The 18,801-nt window shown below is 43.5% G+C and overlaps 1 protein-coding gene across 3 annotated transcripts in view; it reads right to left on the reverse strand.

Moving 5' to 3' along the window:
- The window catches only part of LOC116973398 (exostosin-1-like), a 333,037-nt gene extending 320,546 nt beyond the window's left edge, over positions 1 to 12,491 (reverse strand). For 2 of the 3 annotated variants that reach the window (XM_033021407.1, XM_033021409.1), the window contains exons 1-2: positions 11,342 to 12,491; positions 9,562 to 10,560 (exon numbers count right to left, since the gene is read on the reverse strand). In XM_033021407.1, coding sequence (XP_032877298.1) covers positions 9,562 to 10,541 — 980 coding nt within the window. In that variant the 5' untranslated portion in view covers positions 10,542 to 10,560; positions 11,342 to 12,491. The remainder of the gene's footprint in view (positions 1 to 9,561; positions 10,561 to 11,341) is intronic. The other variant, XM_033021408.1, reaches the window with a different exon arrangement.
- Between the last annotated feature and the right edge of the window lie 6,310 nt (positions 12,492 to 18,801).

Here is an 18,801-nt window from a genome sequence, read left to right on the forward strand (position 1 = left end):
GGAGGTGGAATCGCTGTTGCGGCAGCTGCTGCCGCTGTCCGGGGCCAGTCATTCGCTCCGACCCTTCGTCACCCAGCATCTAGTATCTTTGCCCCGCACAACAGCCATCGCCGACACAAAACGTCACATTCTTTTTCTCCAGAGAGGCTGCCTGACCCGCTGAGTTACTCCAGTTTTTTGTGTCCAGCTTCGGTATAAACCAGTATCTGCAGTGCCAAGCCGGGCAAAATGACTCGCCGTTTAGAATACCTTTCCTTGGCAGCTCTGATTCCTCTTCTCAGCTTGTACTTGGCCTGCCTGTAGAGGTCTGCATCCCCGCTCCTGTCGGATCTACCCCTGCAAGCGTCAAAATGCCTACATTCAAGACAACGCCTTGTAAAAAACTGAACGGGAGTGATATATTCTCTACAGACAACTGTGTGCTGTTTTGCAAAGCATGTGAGAAAGCAGTGAATCATGAGATGAAATATTTAGTCTCCCAACATGTACAGACAGCTAAACACAAGCCGGCGGCAGAGAAACTGAAGGTAGGAAATACGCAAGCTTGTCTCCTCACTACATTTACTGCTGGCTCCAGTTGCAAATCTAAGTTTGAGTGATCTGTGCAACGCATTCATTGATGCTGGACTTCCACTGTGGAAATTGGAAAACAAATCTCTCAGAGGTTTTTTAGGGAAATATACAGAGGAACATATACCAAGCGAGTCATCATTACGGAAAAATTATGTTGACAGCAACTTCAACATTGTTGTGCAGAAAATTAGAGATGAAGTTGCATGCAACAAAATATGGATCTCAATAGACGAGCCAACTGATGCTGTGGGGGAGATATGTTGCCAATGTGGTCATTGGTACACTGGAGGCAGGTCAACCATCAAAGGAGTATTTCTTGACATCGGAAGTATTGGAGAAGTCAAAGAGCTCAACTATTGCTCAGTTGTTTACATCTTCACTTGCTGTACTTTGTACTTAAAGTTCCTGGCGATGTAGGTAAAGACATACAAGGAAAATGTGAGAGGGTGATTTTAGCTAACAAAGATCTTGAAGAAATACAAAACATAGCTAAAGGTAGTTGTAATGCACAAGATATCGACATGAATGTAGAGTTTGTAGCTTGTTTCAGGTATGCACCAGTGACCTCAGCTGGGGTAGAAAGACGTTTTTCACAACTGTAGCATATTCTGTCTGACAGACGGCATAGTTTAACAGCAGATAATTTGAAAAAATGCTGGCAGTTATGTGCAACCCGGCAACTTTGGTCATTTAATGTAGTATACCTTTATAATTATCATTTTTAACCATATTTTGGTGGTAGAAATAAATGCCTTTTTTGTCAATAAATGCCGTTGTGCCTTTTTTGTAATTTTATTATGCCTTTTTGCGCCTTTTTGTAATTTTATTATGACTTTTTGCCTGCCTATTTCAGAGATTTTTAGCGCCTAAACATCCTGGCTCTAGTCATAACATTTGGGGACTAATCTGGATACGCTTGTGACTCATTAGGTGGCTGGTGGCCTCAGCAGTCTAAGGGTGTGAGTATTTTAAAATGTAGCACCCATCCTTAGATCCGGTCAGACCAGCAACCATGGATCACAAAGAATCAAAGAACACGATGGAGAATTTAAGAGGTAGATATATAAATGCATGCACATGTATGTGTAAAGGACTAACTACCAGACAGCACTGGATAATTTGGTGAGACAGGTTAACTAGTTATGAAAGGTGGTTACTGACAACTAGTTTTCTCCCAACACCCCATCCTCATTTTGAATAACTAGTTGGCCATAGGGTCACATAGTTTCGGAATGGTTGGATCATGAATATTTCTTTCCAAAGGCAGCATATACAACACTATTACATACTGGACTAAGTGGGACCCATCGGGTCCCTGTCACACGGGAGGCCTGGTCCCCTAATGTAACCTGTTCCCCAATGCAATATTCCATCACTCACCCGTTCCCCCAATGCAACCCGTCTCCCCAACACAATATTGCGCCACTCACGCATAGCCCCCAACGAGTACTGTTTTCACTGTGGCTAAAAGTTAAAAAATGGCATAGGATACTAAAGAAACTCCGGAGGAACTTAAAATGATTCATTAAAATGGTAATGTAGTAAAATGATAGGTCCGAAAATAGACATTCTTGAGGAAGGCAAAAATGTCCACCTCATAATAACAAAATAAATATCATAGCTTCATCACAAAGTCCGGAAGTGGTGGCGCTGCCCTGGCAGCAGCGGCTCGCCTGCAGTCCGTTTGTTTTTACTTTTTTGTGTTGTTTTTTTTCGTTTTGACTAGTTATGTTTTTGGTTTTTAGGTTGTGTTTATGTGGGGGGGTGGGGGGTTGAAACGGGGCTTGCTGTCTCTCCCTTCGGGGGAATGCAACTTTTTTGTCGTATCCCCCTTCTCTGCCTCCGTCTGCACTGAGGCCTAATGGCGGAGCTGGCGACCTCGAGACTCCGGAGGCAGAGCCAGTCAGGACTTGCCCTGGGCTCGCTCCCGTGAGGGCGGTCCGGCTCGGGGCTGGAACGGCGCTCCCGTAAGGGGCTGTGACGCTCCCGTGAGGGCGGCCTGGCGCGGGGCTGAGACTCCCGTGAGGGGCTGTGGCGCTCCCGTCAGGGCGGCCCAGCCCGAGGGTGGAATGGCGCTCCCGTCGGAGCGGCACAGCTCGAGGGAGGTACGGCGCTCCCGTCGGGGCGGCCCAGCCCGAGGGTGGAATGGCGCTCCCGTCGGAGCGGCCCAGCTCGAGGGAGGAACGGCACTCACGTGAGGGAGATCCGGCTAAGGACTGGAACGGTGCTCCGGTGGCTGGGACGGCGTTCTGGTGGCGGTGACCTGAGTCCGGGGTTCAGCCGCGGGCCAGCGGCTGCGTCCGCTGGACTGGAGGGCGGCAGCTTCGACTACCCCGGGCCGCGGTGCTTGAGCCGGCCCGTTTGCGGGGTTCGGTGAGCCGCGGGACTGGTTGTACCATCGCCCGGTGGGGTATCGCCTCAGCGCAGAGGGAGAAGAGGAGGGAAGAGACTGCAGCCCTAAGATTTTTGCCTCCACCACAGTGAGGAGGTGTTTGGAGGACTCACTGTGGTGGATGTTAATTTGTGTTTGTTGTTGTTTTTTATTGTATTATTGTATGTATGACTGCAGGCACGAAATTTCGTTCAGACCGTAAGGTCTGAATGACAATAAAGGTAATTCAATTCAATTACAATCACCTCCGTTCAATAAAAGCATTAAACCATTAAAGCACTTTAGGATTTGAAACTGCTAAATGTCATTCTATTTAACCACAAGTGAAAGAAATAAGGTGTCTTCAGTTCTGAAGGCACCTTATTTCTAACTAATTTTGCTGATTCCTCAAAAGGTCAATGGCAGTGTATAGGGGAAATCTGTGGATTTTGATCATATAAATATTTTTGAAGAAGTGCACGTTCCGGAATAAAAGATTATTGATTTATAATCTAAATCAGGAAGTCATGTTGCACATTTATAGGACCGGCTGGCTGCTTTTAGCTTATTGTGTGCAGATCTAGTCACCCCATTAAAGGAATGAAGTGGAGGCTTTGGAGTGGGATGTAGAAGTGGGTTTATGGAGAATCACCAGGATTAGAGGCTATAAACTACAAGGAGAGGTTGCACCAACTTGGATTGTTTTCTCTGGAGGAATGGGAGGCTGAGGGGAGACCTGAGAGAAGTATAGAAAATTATGTAAGACATAGATGGTGTGGTCAATTGGAATCTTTTTTCCAGGGTGGAATTATAAAACAGGGCTCGAAATTAGCGGTTGCCCGGTTGCCAATGGCAACCCACAGTCCCACCGGGGAACCTAAAAGCCTTGCCATTTTTCCCGGCTTGGCAAGCACGCACCCGGGACACCTGAGCGGGCCCCCTCTCTATCTTTCTCTCTCTCTCTCCATCTCCGCCCGCTATCCGTGTCCATGTCTCGGGTCTCCGCCCGCTCCTCGTCCGCCAGCACGGCCGGCTACCTTACACATGCGCACAACCACGGCAAGCACCAAAGATCCTATAGCGAGGATCTTTGGCCAGCACATCATCGGCCGTGGTTGTGCGCATGTGCCGCCCTGCATATGCGCAATGCCACTGCAACTGGTCGGCGTCGGCCACTATTTCCTTCCCTTTGCATGGTGGGAGATCTGGCTGCCATTGCTGTCCACTCGCCGCGACCGCTGAAAACCAACGCAGAATCACTTGCTGGAGCTGGAGTAACTCCCTGGAGTAACTCTTGCTTCCTGTTTCCTGGTCCTCCAAAAATATTCCAAATGGAATTTAAACAGAATTTAAACACCACCACCACCACCAAACTCTGAAAAATAACAGCCTATTGCATTTTATCTGTTTATTTATTGTGTGTATATATATGCATATCTCTGAAGATCTCTCCTGGTCCGAGAACACGGATGCAATTATAAAGAAAGCACATCAGCGCCTCTACTTCCTGAGAAGAATATATATATGGTCTATGGTATATAGACACAGTGAACTTTTATCTCCTGTTCTGTATTATGTTTACATATTCTGTTGTGCTGCAGCAAGCAAGAATTTCATTGTCCTCTGGGACACATAACAATAAAACTCTCTTGACCCTTGACTTGGACTTAAACAAAAAACGGTTCTTGGGGAATAATAGAGCTACCTTAAATTTAATTGCTTCTGGTTGGGTACCTATAGTAGGGTGAAGACTATTCCATGCTTTAATTGTGCGGCGGAACTCCATGGAGCAGTCAACATCTCTGGATAGAAGAAATTGGGATTATAACCGGGAGGTGCTTTAAAACCCAAAGGTTTTTTTAAATAAACCTGTGGAATGAAATCACTCTACCCTTGGAGAGGCGGTGAAGGTGTTTTTGAAATGCGACCCTCCCCTGACGTCACTGAAAGGGGCGGCAACCCCTTCCCCATGCGGGGGCTTTGTGACATCAGTGGAAGCTGCTTGAAGAATCTGTGTGTATTTAAAAGGGCGGCTTTTAAAAAAAAACTTGAATGATGAATAACTAGCATGAAATGTGAAGGGAACCTGTTTATTGTGTCGACCGGGTTAATGGGAGTAATAATCTGTAAAAATGTCAACTCTAGCGCGTAGCGCTTTGACGAAGGTAGAAAAACACAAACAGAAACTCACAAGCACTCACACACACACACACGTGTACATACATACAAGATGAGACTTTTATAGGTATATAGATGTGCTAAGCAAGATTTTTTTCAGATAAGCACATGGATAGGCAGGGAATGGAGGGATATAGATCATGTGCAGGCAGAGGAGATTAGTTTAAGCTGACATCAGGTTCAACACGCATATTGTGGGCTGATGCGTCTGTTTCTGCGCAGTACTGTACTGTTCCATGTCTGGCATGCATGCCATAACTTTTATAATGAAAGGTGGAGACTCAAAAAAAGAGGATTTTTTTCTAATTTTCAGAAGGCAGCACATACTAATAACTTGAATAACGGAATAAATAATGATATTGTCAAGCTAACAGATGAAGTAAGAGGCAAAACTGGGATTTTAATTCCAGGTGTGAAATTGTAAATTTGTGTAGGCTCAGAACAGATGTTCAAGCCACTGCAACACTCTGCCTGGGGCTTTTCCTTTTAAATATATGAGGGTGACTGACAATTATCACAGCCATCAATTCAATATTGGTAAGGTATCTGCAATCATTTGCAACCTGGATATCAAAATGCATTTAAATTATTTGTAGGCTTGTTCTGTGCAAGCTCAATGAATTCAAAGGCTCTTCTGTTGTCGAATCAAAAGTCACCAGGGAACACTCAAAGATTTTTTTTTTTTTTTTAAAGAGTTAGTTTAGTAATGCTGACCAGAAGCAGCATGCCCTCACAAGCTCAATGACCTTTTGCTGTCAGTCCTCGCCTTTCACCAAACCTTTCCTTTGCCAACAATTATGCAGTGCTCGTGTACCTAGGACTTGTTACACCACCAAAAATTGGCCAAGGTCAACAGGCCAGCAACAGGTTATCTGACCCAAGTCCACTGTTTGCTGAATCATGATAAATGCTGAGGCAAAATTTAGGGCTTTGTTTATTCTGGCATGCCTTTGTTGTACATCATCAGAAATTCTTTAGGGTTTGAACAGTAATTGAACAGAACTTAGGCCTTAAGTAGTATAGATAGATGAGGAAATTAAAATGAAATACCATAAAATGGGTAGAAACAGACAGCAGGTCAGGTGGCATCTGTGGGTTGGGAAGAAATAGTTAATCTATCAGATTTTTCATCAGAACTTTTCATTAAGTTGGATGGTGAACAGTGGCACAGCAGTGAGTTGCTGCCTTACAGCGTTAAAGACACGGGTTCAATCCTGACTATGGGTGCTGCTGTACGGAGTTTGTACGTTCTCCCTGTGACCCTGGGATTTTCTCTGGCTGGTCCGGTTTCCTCCCACACTCCAAAGATGTACAAGTGTGAAGGTTAATTGGCTTCTATAAAGTGCTAGGGTACATGGTGATCACTGGTCAGCACAGACTCAGTGGGCCAAAGGGCCTGTTCCCATGCTGCATCGCCAAAGTCTAAAATAAAGTTTAAACTAGTAAAGGCTAGCAATAAGCAAATGTTAAGCTGCAGGGGAATGGTTGGGATGGAAAGGTTGAAAGAAATGTCAGTAATGGTGTGGAGGCTAATAGTATAGTTTATTAGCATGTGTACCAAGGTATGGTGGAATGCTTTTGTCGCGTGGTAACCAGTCAGTAGAAAGATAATACATGATTACAATCGAGCCAACCACAATGTACAGATACATGAAAAAGGAAATAATGTTTAGTGCAAGATAAAGTCCAGTAAAGTCCAATTAAAGATAGTCCAAGGGTTTCTAATGAGGTAGATAGTCGCTCAGGGCTGCTCTCTAATTGTTGGTAGGATAATTCAGTTGCATGATAACAGCTGGGAAGAAACCGTTCCTGAATCTGGAGGTATGCGTCTTCACACTTTTATATTTCTTGCCTGATGGGAGAGGGGAGAAGAGGGAGTGGTCGGTGTGTGACACGTTCCTTGATTTTGCTGGTGGATGGTGGAGAAGCTGACTAAGTTGGTGCAAAAAAAGACATGACTGATGACATTCAGTGTGAGAAAGCATAAGAAAATCTATATCTGAGAGAGAAAAATTGTGATTAAAGAAATAAAACAAATCAGGAGAGTCAAGGAGCTGAAATAGAGCAATAATATTTACATATTAATGTAACAAATTACGAAAAACTAACAAGAAGCTATCAAAATAATTAATGGAATGCTTCTATTATTTCTAGGGGGTTAATGCGAAAGTGATGCTTGAGCAGTGCATAGTCTTAATCTGATCATATCTGGAGCTTTGGGCTACAACCTCAAGAAAGATTTATTGACCTTAGAAAAGGTATAGCAAGCTTTCATCAGAATAAAAAACAAATTATAATTCAGGTGCTATTTATGTGGTTTAAATTCAATACATTACAAAGTTATTTTATTGGAGTGATATAAGTTTTAAACTTAAAAGCAAGAGGACTGATTCAGAACAGAAGTCCGTTAAAATCTGAATGTTAGAGGTAAGCCAGGTAGAACTGAACTCAGAAATAATGTTTCCACTTAAACTATTAACACATTACAAATGTTAATTTCTAGCATATCCAACCAAAAGAGGTATAATTTATATATTAATTCTCATTTTCAACACCATAATATATATATTTTTAAAGACATTAAGTGCTGGAGTACCTCAGCTGATCGGGCAACTAAAGTAGAACGGTCTCCATTCAAAGTGTTGCCCATTCAAGTCCTCCAACCTGACGCGCTCAGTTACTCCAGCACTTGGTGTCTTTTTGTAAACCAGCATCTGCAGTCCCTTGTGTCCTAATTTATATTCATGTTTGTATTAGGAGTAACTATCATAAATAGCCTAAAACAAGATAGATTAAATTGAGATAGAGACCAGTACAAAGTATCAAACAGTTTGAAGAGCTGAATTTCCTCAGATCGCCCCCTGTGTGGTCTGTTAATAATCGCAATACCGGGAGAAACCCTTCAGTACCAATCATTTCTTCAAACTAAGAACATTTCTAAAATTGATCGAGTGGTAAATGTTTAAACAAACACAATATATTATGCAATAAGCACAAGTTAGTGATGTTACTCAGTGTGTTACTCAGTGTTTCCAATGGCATCTTAACTACGCGAATGTCACGAAGTTAACACTACACCCAGCTGCAATGACTACTGAGCCTTTCATGACTGGTATATTGGTAGTCAGCCATTCATTATTTTTAGAATAGCCAAAAATGTCTCTAGTTATTTCATTGTGATGGGAAATTGGATTGTATCTGAAGCCCAGGTCACACGAGCAACATGTTCCTGAAAACATAATATACATTGAAGTTGCATTATGAGTCTTACATCAATGAAAAGTAGGGGGGTGGGGGTGGGGGATATGGTTCTGGTATCAAGAATTAATAAACTATTATCAAAATGTAGGTAATTTTAAACACAAAATAATAGAATTATTAGAATTATTGAAGACTTAATCACAACTGTTGTCACTGGCCATTGAGTCTGTTACAGTAGACAAATATATATCGTGAAGAGAGAGCTGTGCATAATCAAAGGAGGCGACAGAGCGATTTCCATCACATCCATCAGATGATGAGAGAGACCATGGGATCCAGGTGGTTTGTCAACACATGGAGCAGCTGCTGCCACTCCCCAGCACTGTCTGAACTCAACATGCCAGCCATAGTGCAGCCCAAAGCGGCTGCATTGTTTACAGCCAATCCAATGCCAACCTTAATAGGTAGCTTCTCAACCCAACTATGATGATTCAATTTTAGGGGCATAGCTTTATGGCAGATGCCCAGCACAGTAGCGTGCAGTCACAGGGAGGGCAAGGATTCACCTCAACAAAAATATGATTCCAGGTGCAATGCAAGTTGAAACATTAATCATATATTTCACAAAGTACGTATACATAAACCAGTTTAAGCACAAAATAGTGTAACTGAGGGTCTGACTATACAATATAAATAGAGCAAGAAAATTCTACAGCATCGAGAAAAAAACCACAAAATGATCAATGTAATTTCTGTTAATGGTGCCAATTCAATTGAACTGTTTGAACAGTGATGTAAGTATTTGATCAAGCATTTTAAAGCATATTTATTAATTATAAAATATTTATCTCCCTCTTTCTGCCATTATCAGCACACAACAAATGTCTTTCACTGTACCTCGGTACATATGACAATAAATTAAACTAATGAACTTATTTTTATGGCATACTCGTGCAAGGTGTTACAACTTTTAAAGTAGCCATTTATATTTCAGAACCGCTCTTTTCAAAGTTGGCCAAAAATTTGCATTTTTTCTACATCCATTACAAGAAACCATACATTATGAAATGCTCGAAATTCATGTCATAAAGTTATTGCCGTGCCCTCAGAAGCATGTTATGCCCAATCTGAATGGCAGCATAGCATTTCCACATGATCAATTACAGTACATACCTGGTATAATAGAATTGTACTACATTATATAAATTGTATACAATTAATAAATGTAGATCACTTACTTTTCATATTCCTCATTGTCTTTATCACATCTGACATCTTTGTGTTTTTCCCAGTCTTTCCCATGTTTACAAGTGGTTAACAAAATAATATCTTCTCCATTATGTACATGATACAAGGCATTTCTGGTTTCTGATCCAATGCCAGTCAAGTATCTTTTACCTTTAAAAACCAGTAAGTATTTTCTTGTGGGTGGCACGTTGTTGTACAAAAGCCAGCCCCTCTCGCCTCCCTTTTGAGCATGCTCTTTGGAAAACAAGGGGATGGACACATCGAAATTTGACCGGAAGTTATCCATACCAATACTGGCTTTAGCTAACATAGCTTGCCCGATATCAAATCCTAAATCTTCCGTATAATCAGGCCAGGTTCCTGAATATAGATTAAATATAAGATGATTTCTCCCGTCATTCCACAATGGGAGACTTTGAATTTTAGCTTTTACATTATGAACATACTGAAATGAAAGCTGATCTCTATCCAACGTATCGATGCTGAGGACAAACAAACATGCTTGTCTCGGATCTGATGTATAATACCTAGAATCCTCGATAGTGGTAAGGATTTTCTGGTAACCTTCAGAAATCTTCTCCCCCCTTTGAAGCGGGTAGATATACACTTTCAATCCGTTTCCTTGGCAGAGAGAGGAATCGAAACAAGTCTCCATCCTGCATTTTCGATTCTTGTAAACGTTCGCCTTGATCGCCCTCTTCTGTCTTGGGGAAAGTCCAGGGTTGAGGCCAATGTGGGTTGCCTCCTCTTCATCGTTTCGTCCGTCTTCCGAGCTAAAATAGCTATTCAATAGGTTTTTCCACACGGGCCAGTGGCGTCTGATTGGGACCAGGTCGTGGTGAAGATGATCCGTCGATAATGATGAAGATAAATTTGAGGGAGACAGTCGGACCCGCGTTCCTCCCAGGTAGAAAAACAGCAAGAGACAGGCGCCGAATGACACTAGAAGATACCTTTTCTTGGCCTGCATGTGGACGAGCGGGGGGCCGCTGGCATGTTTAAGAAAGTAAGCAAAGAGAGAGAGAGGGAAAGAGAGAAAATGCACCAGTTATTTGCTTATCGGAGATAAAAATCAATATCAACTCATTTTCAAAAATCTCACATAAAAAGTTGTTTCAATGTCAAATATTTCTAGATGGTTGTGAAAATCTGACAATTAAATGCTAATGTTTGGAAGCCGGTATTTAATTACTCATGCAGGGCCTGTGGACTGAGACTGGAACAGCGGGTTGGGGTGAGGATCGGGGCTGGACTGGGGGTTGAGGATGGGAGATGAAGGGATAGCCGGACGGTGACTGAGGTTGCGGTCAATTATGGTGCGAGGCCGGCCTTCGGATTGGCAGCGGGCTAAAGCCAGAGCGGGGTTGGTGATCCCCGAAGCTGGAGCAGAGCCCGCCGTCGCCATGTTGAAGCGGTTGCCAAGGCGAGGAACGGCGCTTGAGTTCCTCTGCATCCATCCGTCAGCCCACTTTCAGCAGCGGCCACCGCGGTGCAGCCCGGGCGCCCCGCACTTGCAGCAGCAAACAGCCGGGGGGGATGCTACTCCACCACTGCAATGACATTCTCAGGAATATAAACACAGTTTCATGTGCCTCCCTCCCCCTCCCCCCTCGTGTGTCCTATCAGGACAAATAAAGAAGGAAAAACGTTAAAATATTATAAAAGATTATATAGCTTCCTACTGGAAGCAAAGACTCCTTAAAATGTTCACAGCCAGAATAGCTTCATTTAAGGATTACTTCGCTTGTATCTACAATTATTACTGAGTACCTGGATCTAGTCTGGGGGTGACAGTGCGGGAACCTGTCATCAGGAACCACTTTCCCCCTTCATTCTGTTACTCTTTGAGATGCTGATGGTCATCCTGCGTGCATTTGTGGGCGTTTTATAGTCGCTCAAGTTGCTAGTGTTCGTTTTGCTGGCTGTCATGTGAAATAGTCAAAGTCCTTGATTTTATTTATTTTCAATTACTCAAATCTATGCTTTCGTCGGCGGTGAAGCCAAGGTCACTGTCCACACATGAAACATTTTCCCTTCGCCCTCTGATTTAGCTGCAAACTTGTGAGAAATGAAAATATCTTCAATCAAGTGAAAAACGCAAAATATTTGTTTTCAAAATAAGAAACATTATTGACTTGTTTTTAAAGTTCCCCTTCGCAGTCATCAGTGATAAAAGTCCTCATTTTGTTAACAGCACAGATTGGGAGTAGGTGGAAAGTACTGCGAGCGGCGGGTGGAATAAAATGATAGCTGTTTTTCCGAAACCAATGAAACTCTTTCAACTTTCAAAGCCACGGTCGGTTTCCAACAACTCTTGCCATGCCTTTCTATACCTTGGGCGATTTAGCAGCCGAGCAAGTGTGCACCGTGTGTAAGAAAACCATCAGTGCGAATAGCCACCCTGGCTCTCGGGGTTCGCGTGCACTGAAGCGTATGGGGTGGGAGATTGCAACCTTCTCGTGGTCCGCCCTGTTTCGACAAATGCAATCAACCCGGTGTGCACAGTCAAATAAGATCAAATAGAACAAGTTGTCCCACAACTTTAGGCTGCGCACGCCATACGCAAGAAGAAGTAGAAGAAGAAGCGTATAAGACGCAGTTATATTCTCCGTCTCTGGTCGGAATTTCTTCCTTTCAGTCGCTTTCTCGCATGCAGAGGAAACAAATCCACAAAATTGCTGCAGATAAATTGTCTGTCCACAGCCTTTGCATGTAGAATTTCCTCGGCTGGGCTCTTCTTTTTTACTTGGTGCGGGGTGAGAGCTGTGCAGTTGGTTTATTGAGTGGATCCCGGTGGCCGGGCTGCGAGTCTTCTCTTGTCTTCTCTTGTCTTCTCTTGTCTTCTCTTCTCTCCCTCCTCACACAGACTCTCGAGCTCCGCCGGCTCGACCGTTGCTCGCAGCTCGCGCTGATCCAATTTGATCGCAGCTGTTCCGCGCCGCCCCGCCCCCCAGCCGATTGGCTGCGATGGCCACAGGCTGTGCGAAACGCGCCGCTGCGATTGGACAATCCTTACGTCAATCACGGGCACCCGGGGCGGGGCGGGGCGGGGCGGGGTGGGCTTACGCACTAACGGGCAGCTGACGAGTGCGTGGGCATCGCCTCACCCCGGCACCTCTGCGGCTTTAAAGGGGTAGGTGTTAGCTCGTCATCTCTATGAGATCTGTGCAAGTGAAGGAAAACTAGTAAAATTACCCTCGCTGCAATCTGAAACAAAATCAGAAATCGCTGCAGCTCAGCCGACCAAAGCATCTCTTCCCTCCAATGCTGTTTGACTGAGTTCAGATGCAGTTTGACTGAGTTCTGTTCTACTTTTGTCTGTAATGAATGCTGCCGGCTGACACATGCCAAGGTACAGGAGTGCGGTACGACGTGCTGAGGGACCCAGGGGGCATCTGCAACAATCGATACAATTTGGGCAATTATAACAGCATTGGCAATCAGCTGTCCAACTGAATTAAAAGTAAGGCACAAAATGTTGGAGTACCTCACCGGGTCAGGCAGCATCTCTGGAGAGAAGGAATGAGTGACGTTTCGGGTCGAGACCCTTCAGACTGAGACTCAGGGAGAGGGATTCTTGAGGTGTGGGCTTCTCTGGGAAATTAATTCATAATATAAAAGCAAGCTCTTCATTAGTCACGGTGGCACAGCGATAGAGTTTTGCCTTACAGCAAAATGCCGCACCAGAGACCCGGGTTCGATCCCGAATACGGGCGCTGTCTGTACGGAGTTTGTACGTTCTCCCCGTGATCTGCGTGGGTTTTCTCCGAGATCTTCGGTTTCCTCGCACACACCAAAGGCGTAGGCTTGATTAATTAGTTGGCTTGATAAAAATGTAAAATTGTCCAAGTTGGCGATATGCAGAGTACTGCCCCGCCGACTACAAAATTCAGAAGGTTCATCTTGGCAGCCTTCTCATTTCCAATTCGCACAAGCAACCCAGTTTAAGCGAACAGATTTTAAGATGGCACAATAGAAGGCAATATTTGAATTAGTTTCTCAAAAGTGCAGAGAGAACAACAAAGTTTCTACACAAGGAGTTCTGATGAAAGTTTACCAAACTGAAACAATTTGTTTCTCTACCCAGAGATGCTGCCCGACATGCTGAGATTTTTCCTATTCATTTTAGATTTTAAACTTCTGGAGTGCATAAGTAAATTATTTTATTGGCGGGGATGCATTCATTGTCAGAAATCTGGCTGATGAAATGTATCTATGCAAACCTCAAAGAGCACACTCCCAGAATAATACTGAAGTTACAAACGATTATGTATATGGTGCCCAAGTATACTTGTTGATAAACTTGTCGACCGGCAATAATAATACCAAACTAAAGAGAAAATGCTGGAAAGCACTCAAATGGTCAAGGATCATCAATACAACTAGTTGAATGTTGAAATGCAAAAATAAAAACACAATTCATCAAAACATAATGGAGCAGAGGTCATGGTGAAACTGCATAAAATAGTACATAGTCAGACCACAGCTTCAACTTTACATCAAGTTTTGATCTGCAATAACAAGGGCGATTCAAGCAATGAGTTGAAAAAAGCATGAGTTAATTGTAGACATCTATTAAGATACCTCTAAATTAATAGGAAATAGAGGAAATATTGAGTTTTCAGACCTGCAGGGGGATGAAAGAATCTATTTTATAGTATTATATCAGATTTTTTAAATAATATTTAGCTGGAAATTGGGTGAAATTAAACTGAAAGTAGAACGGGTAGAGAAAAGCAACCTATTAAAAGGAAATTTTAGAATTGATATTCAAAACTGTTTATCATGCAATATGGCATGGACAGTCTGATGTGCTGGAGATAAAATACTAAATCAATGTAATGTGATAATTTGTGTTCACAGGATCTTATGAAATAAAACCAAACTGAAAGCACAACGGTGTGTCACTATCTCCAAGGATATGTGTTACTATTTCAAGTAATATTTCAAATAGTTCATCTGCAGTTAATTTATAATTAATACTTGTGATGATTAAAAATTAGATTAAGAATAAGGAGGAATAGATTATCCGCAAACCATACAATGGGAATGGGGATTGTGTTCACTGGGATTAATATTAGAACATTCAATTATTAGAGTAGCCAAAGTAGCTGGAGGAGATTCATGAAAGAAAGATGAAATAGTAAAATGTAACAAGAAATATGTCGTTCAGTGCTTCACAGACAATTGTTAATTCTGAAGAATATGCCATGCTGTTAGGTATGAATTCGGTTGTGTGCTATATCACAATTCACAAACAGCACTGAAAACAATAGAAGTTTATATATTTTGATAATTCTATTAGAACCTCATTTGTAAGTATTGGCCCTTTCACTTGTTGAATGTCAGACTGAACAGATTTCCAATAGATATTATTAACTTGAATTTGGAAACAGATGATTAAAAATTGATGATGATGAGACCAAACTAAGTTGGGAAGTGGAATGGAAGGAATCAGGTCAGAAATTATAAATAGAGTTGGACCAAATATAACCATTGACAAAAATATGGGGGAAGCCAATTAATCTAGAAAAAATGTAATGTTTGTCCTGTAGAGAGATAAATTATCAATTCACTTTATGAATTGTGTTGAAATAACTAAGACTGAAACAAAAATAAATCATATTAGATCAAATACAATAATCAAATACACTAGATAATCAATACAGAGCAGAAGACTGAAAGCGCACTGTCAAAGTAGAGCAGACTGTGATTAAACTCTGACCAAACGGCGCCTTGAGAATTATGTTTACTCTAGTTACTGAGAAACAGGGGAGACATTCAAGTACTGAATGCATGGCAAAGAAGAGCTATGAGACTGATTTACAATTTAAAAAAGACATGAGTCATTATACAAGTGTGGAGAAACTCAGGGCTTTTGGCCTGGAAGGGAGATTCGAACGGAGATTCATTCCAGAACTAATTTTAGGACATTCTCCTTCATATACGAGGGTGGAATAAAATTACAGATAAAACTGGAAATAAAAAACATGGAAAAAATTAATCATTTGATTTGGAATGGGAACACTCTCATGGATTTCTAAAGATAGTCGGAATGTCTATGGTTATTTGAGATATTGATATGGATGTTCTTTTATTTCCACGCAGGCCAATAGTATCTTCCATGCACGATAGTAGGTTGTGATCAAAGTAAACTCCAGTCGCCTGTCAATTTTGGATTTTACTTCGGAGTCACGTGAGTGACTACGTGAAGAACCCGCTCAGCGCGCATGCGCGGCATTAACGCCAGCAATGCAACAGCGGCTGCAACGGGAGTTAGGCGCTCCCGCTACAGAATGAACCGTACCGTCAGGTGAGTACCTTGAGGTCGGGTTTCCATTACAGGGGAGCCTTTTTCTGCTTGTGTTTTACAGGCAGAGAAAAAGGCTCTGGAACAAAACTGTCCCCCGTTCAAGGAGGAACGTTTTCCGTCGGGGAGGGGGGCAGCAACAGGTGGTAGGAGCGTTCACCCGGTGTTCCGCTATTCCCCGACACCGTGCCGAGCCCAGCCCGCTAGTACCTGAGCAGCGGGCTGGATGCATAGCCACCCAAAGAGGCATCCGGCAGGTGTTCCCGATTTCGGACGGGACGTCTCTCCACCCGCACGAGGGGAGAGAGAGCCGCCTGAGCCGCTGGAGCGGCTCTCGGAGCAGGTGCCTGCGAGACGCGCTGCTTGAGGGGCGCTCTCGCTTCTACAAGGCATAAAACCTCTAGAATAACAGGCGGTAGGAACAATTACCGGGCGCTCCGCTATCCCCATCACCGCGCCGAGCCCAGTCCCGCTAGTGCCTGAGCTGCGGGCTGGATGTTTAGCCATCCGAAGAGGCATCCGGCCGGTGGCTTCCGACTTGTCGGAGGGGACGGCTCTCCACCCGCATGGGAGAGAGACAGCCGCCTGAGCCGCTGGAGCGGCTCATGGAGCAGGAGCTCCTGCGAGACATGCTACGTGAGGGGCAGTCTCGCTGGAGGGTTCAGGCATACCCTCCACAGTGCCTAGGCACTGCCCATCGCTTCCTCCTTAGTGTGGTTAGCTTTGGGGTGACCAGTGGCTGGGCTGGTCATGAAGAGGGGTCATTGGCAGAACAACATCGGGAGTATGCTTGAGGTACAGGATCAGGAAGAGCTGCTGGGTGTGGCCGCTATGTGGCTCCACCACTAGCGAGATGGCTTTTCAGTCTCAACTGATGGCCAGCTTACTACCTGTTCTTTTCAAAAATCTCCAAGACAGGTAGTCATGAGGCGTTGGATTTCATCACGCTTCCCCTAAATTGCATTTACTCAAAGTGGCCACCATTATTGGAGGGTACATTGAGCATCGCTTTAAAAAAGCCAAAATATCAAAAAATGAATTTGATATCCCTGACGTCGGCTATCATTTTCGCATGCTCTTTCCAGAGGGTCACGGTAGTATGGCAAAACACCTGACCTACTGTTCGCAGTGCTCCGCAACTTCTCAGGAAGTTACAAAACCTGCCCTCAAAGAACGCCGACCTCACAAAAACTGGACGAAGTGTCCAAAATATCGGCGCAAGAGGGCAGGGTCTGGAATGAGCACCACACGTAAACCAGTCAGCAGTACCTCTAACGCGTCCACCAGGAGGGTCCACCTCATGGTACTGGTGAAAGCTCGGGGCCTGCATGCCAATCCCGTAAGCCTTTCAGGCCAAGGCCCAGAGCAGGCCCCATGGAAAATGCGCCACCCCCCAACACCACCACCACGTCAGACAATGTGCAAGACTCGTTGGACCGGCAGGAAACAGAAGAATACCCATAACCATGGAGGTAGGTGGGTCTGGTTCCTACCAACGTATAGAAAATAGGGGCTTAATACTAAGAGGGGGGAGATTACACCTGTTTTAAGAAGCACGGGAGTCTATCACAAGTGACTCAATGGCTTTAGTGGATACAAAATACAATTCATACTAGAAAAATTGCCACCAGTTTAACATTTACCCCAGAGGGTATTTTCCCTCTCCATTAAAGAAACGAGAGGGACAAGCTGTACTGGTGAGACTTGGAATTCGTATCAAATATTCGTCACTAAACCGAAAAAGATGGTGGATGTCGCATCATCATTGACTTAACTTCACTAAATATGGTTGTTAAGTATATACATTTCAAAATGGAAACGGTTGTTACTGCCAAACAACTAATTTCCAAAGGATACTTCATGGTAAGCATTGATCTTAAAGATGTTTACTATTTTAGTACCATTCATAAGGATCATCGCAGATACCTGAAATTTACCTGGATGGGGCAGCTATGGCAATTTAAAGCGTTACCCAATGGGAAAATAGGCAAGACCATGGAATTGACTATGTTAGCTGTATCAGCTACCAAACAGTTATTCCAAACCCTGGGATTGTCTTACATCCAGATAAATCTAAGTTGAAGCCATCCACAATCATGGACTACTTGGGCTTCACAATTAATTCAGTCTACGTGACTGTAACTTTGCCAAGAGACAAAACAGTTGAATTGGCACAATCATGCAACAATTTAATGGTCCACGTACTCCCAACTATTCGACAAGTAACAGAGTAATTGGGAATATGGTAGGAGCAATATCATAACTACAGTGGTGGGCAAAAAATGTTTGGCATAATTTCAACCTATTATCATCACTAACAAGTAGTAGATGGACTAACCCAGAATCATCGTTACCACTTACACTGGGCATTAATTATCTACAGATGTTGGGTGACTTTTATGGTTTAAAAGCATATGCACACATATGCATCACTTGCATGTACGGTTACAAATAGATAATACTACAGTGGTAGCCTACATTAACCATATGGGCGGCATAAAATCGGTATCATGCGACAAGTTGGTCAACACAATTAGGCAATGGTGTGTCGAAAGACATATTTGGCTATCAGAAACTTACCTGCCAGCTAAGCTAAATACAGTGGCAGACACCAGGTCACGTAAATTTAATGACAATGGATGTTAAACCCCAAATAATTTGCAAAAGTTATCATGCAATATGGCACGCCAGATATCGATTTATTTGCATCAAGGCTAAATCACCAGGTACCTATGTATGTCGCTTGGGAACCAGACTCTGAGGCAGCAGCGGTAGATGCGTTCGCGCTGGATTGGGGAAATTCTTCTTCTATGCATTTCCTCCCTTCTGCCTCATCAGTTGGGGACTACGCACAATACAAATGGACTCTGCTTCAGGTATTTTGATAGTACCCGACTGGCCTACTCGGTTCCCAAAACTC

This window comes from Amblyraja radiata, chromosome 5, assembly GCF_010909765.2.
Source record: "Amblyraja radiata isolate CabotCenter1 chromosome 5, sAmbRad1.1.pri, whole genome shotgun sequence".
Lineage (NCBI taxonomy): Eukaryota > Metazoa > Chordata > Chondrichthyes > Rajiformes > Rajidae > Amblyraja > Amblyraja radiata.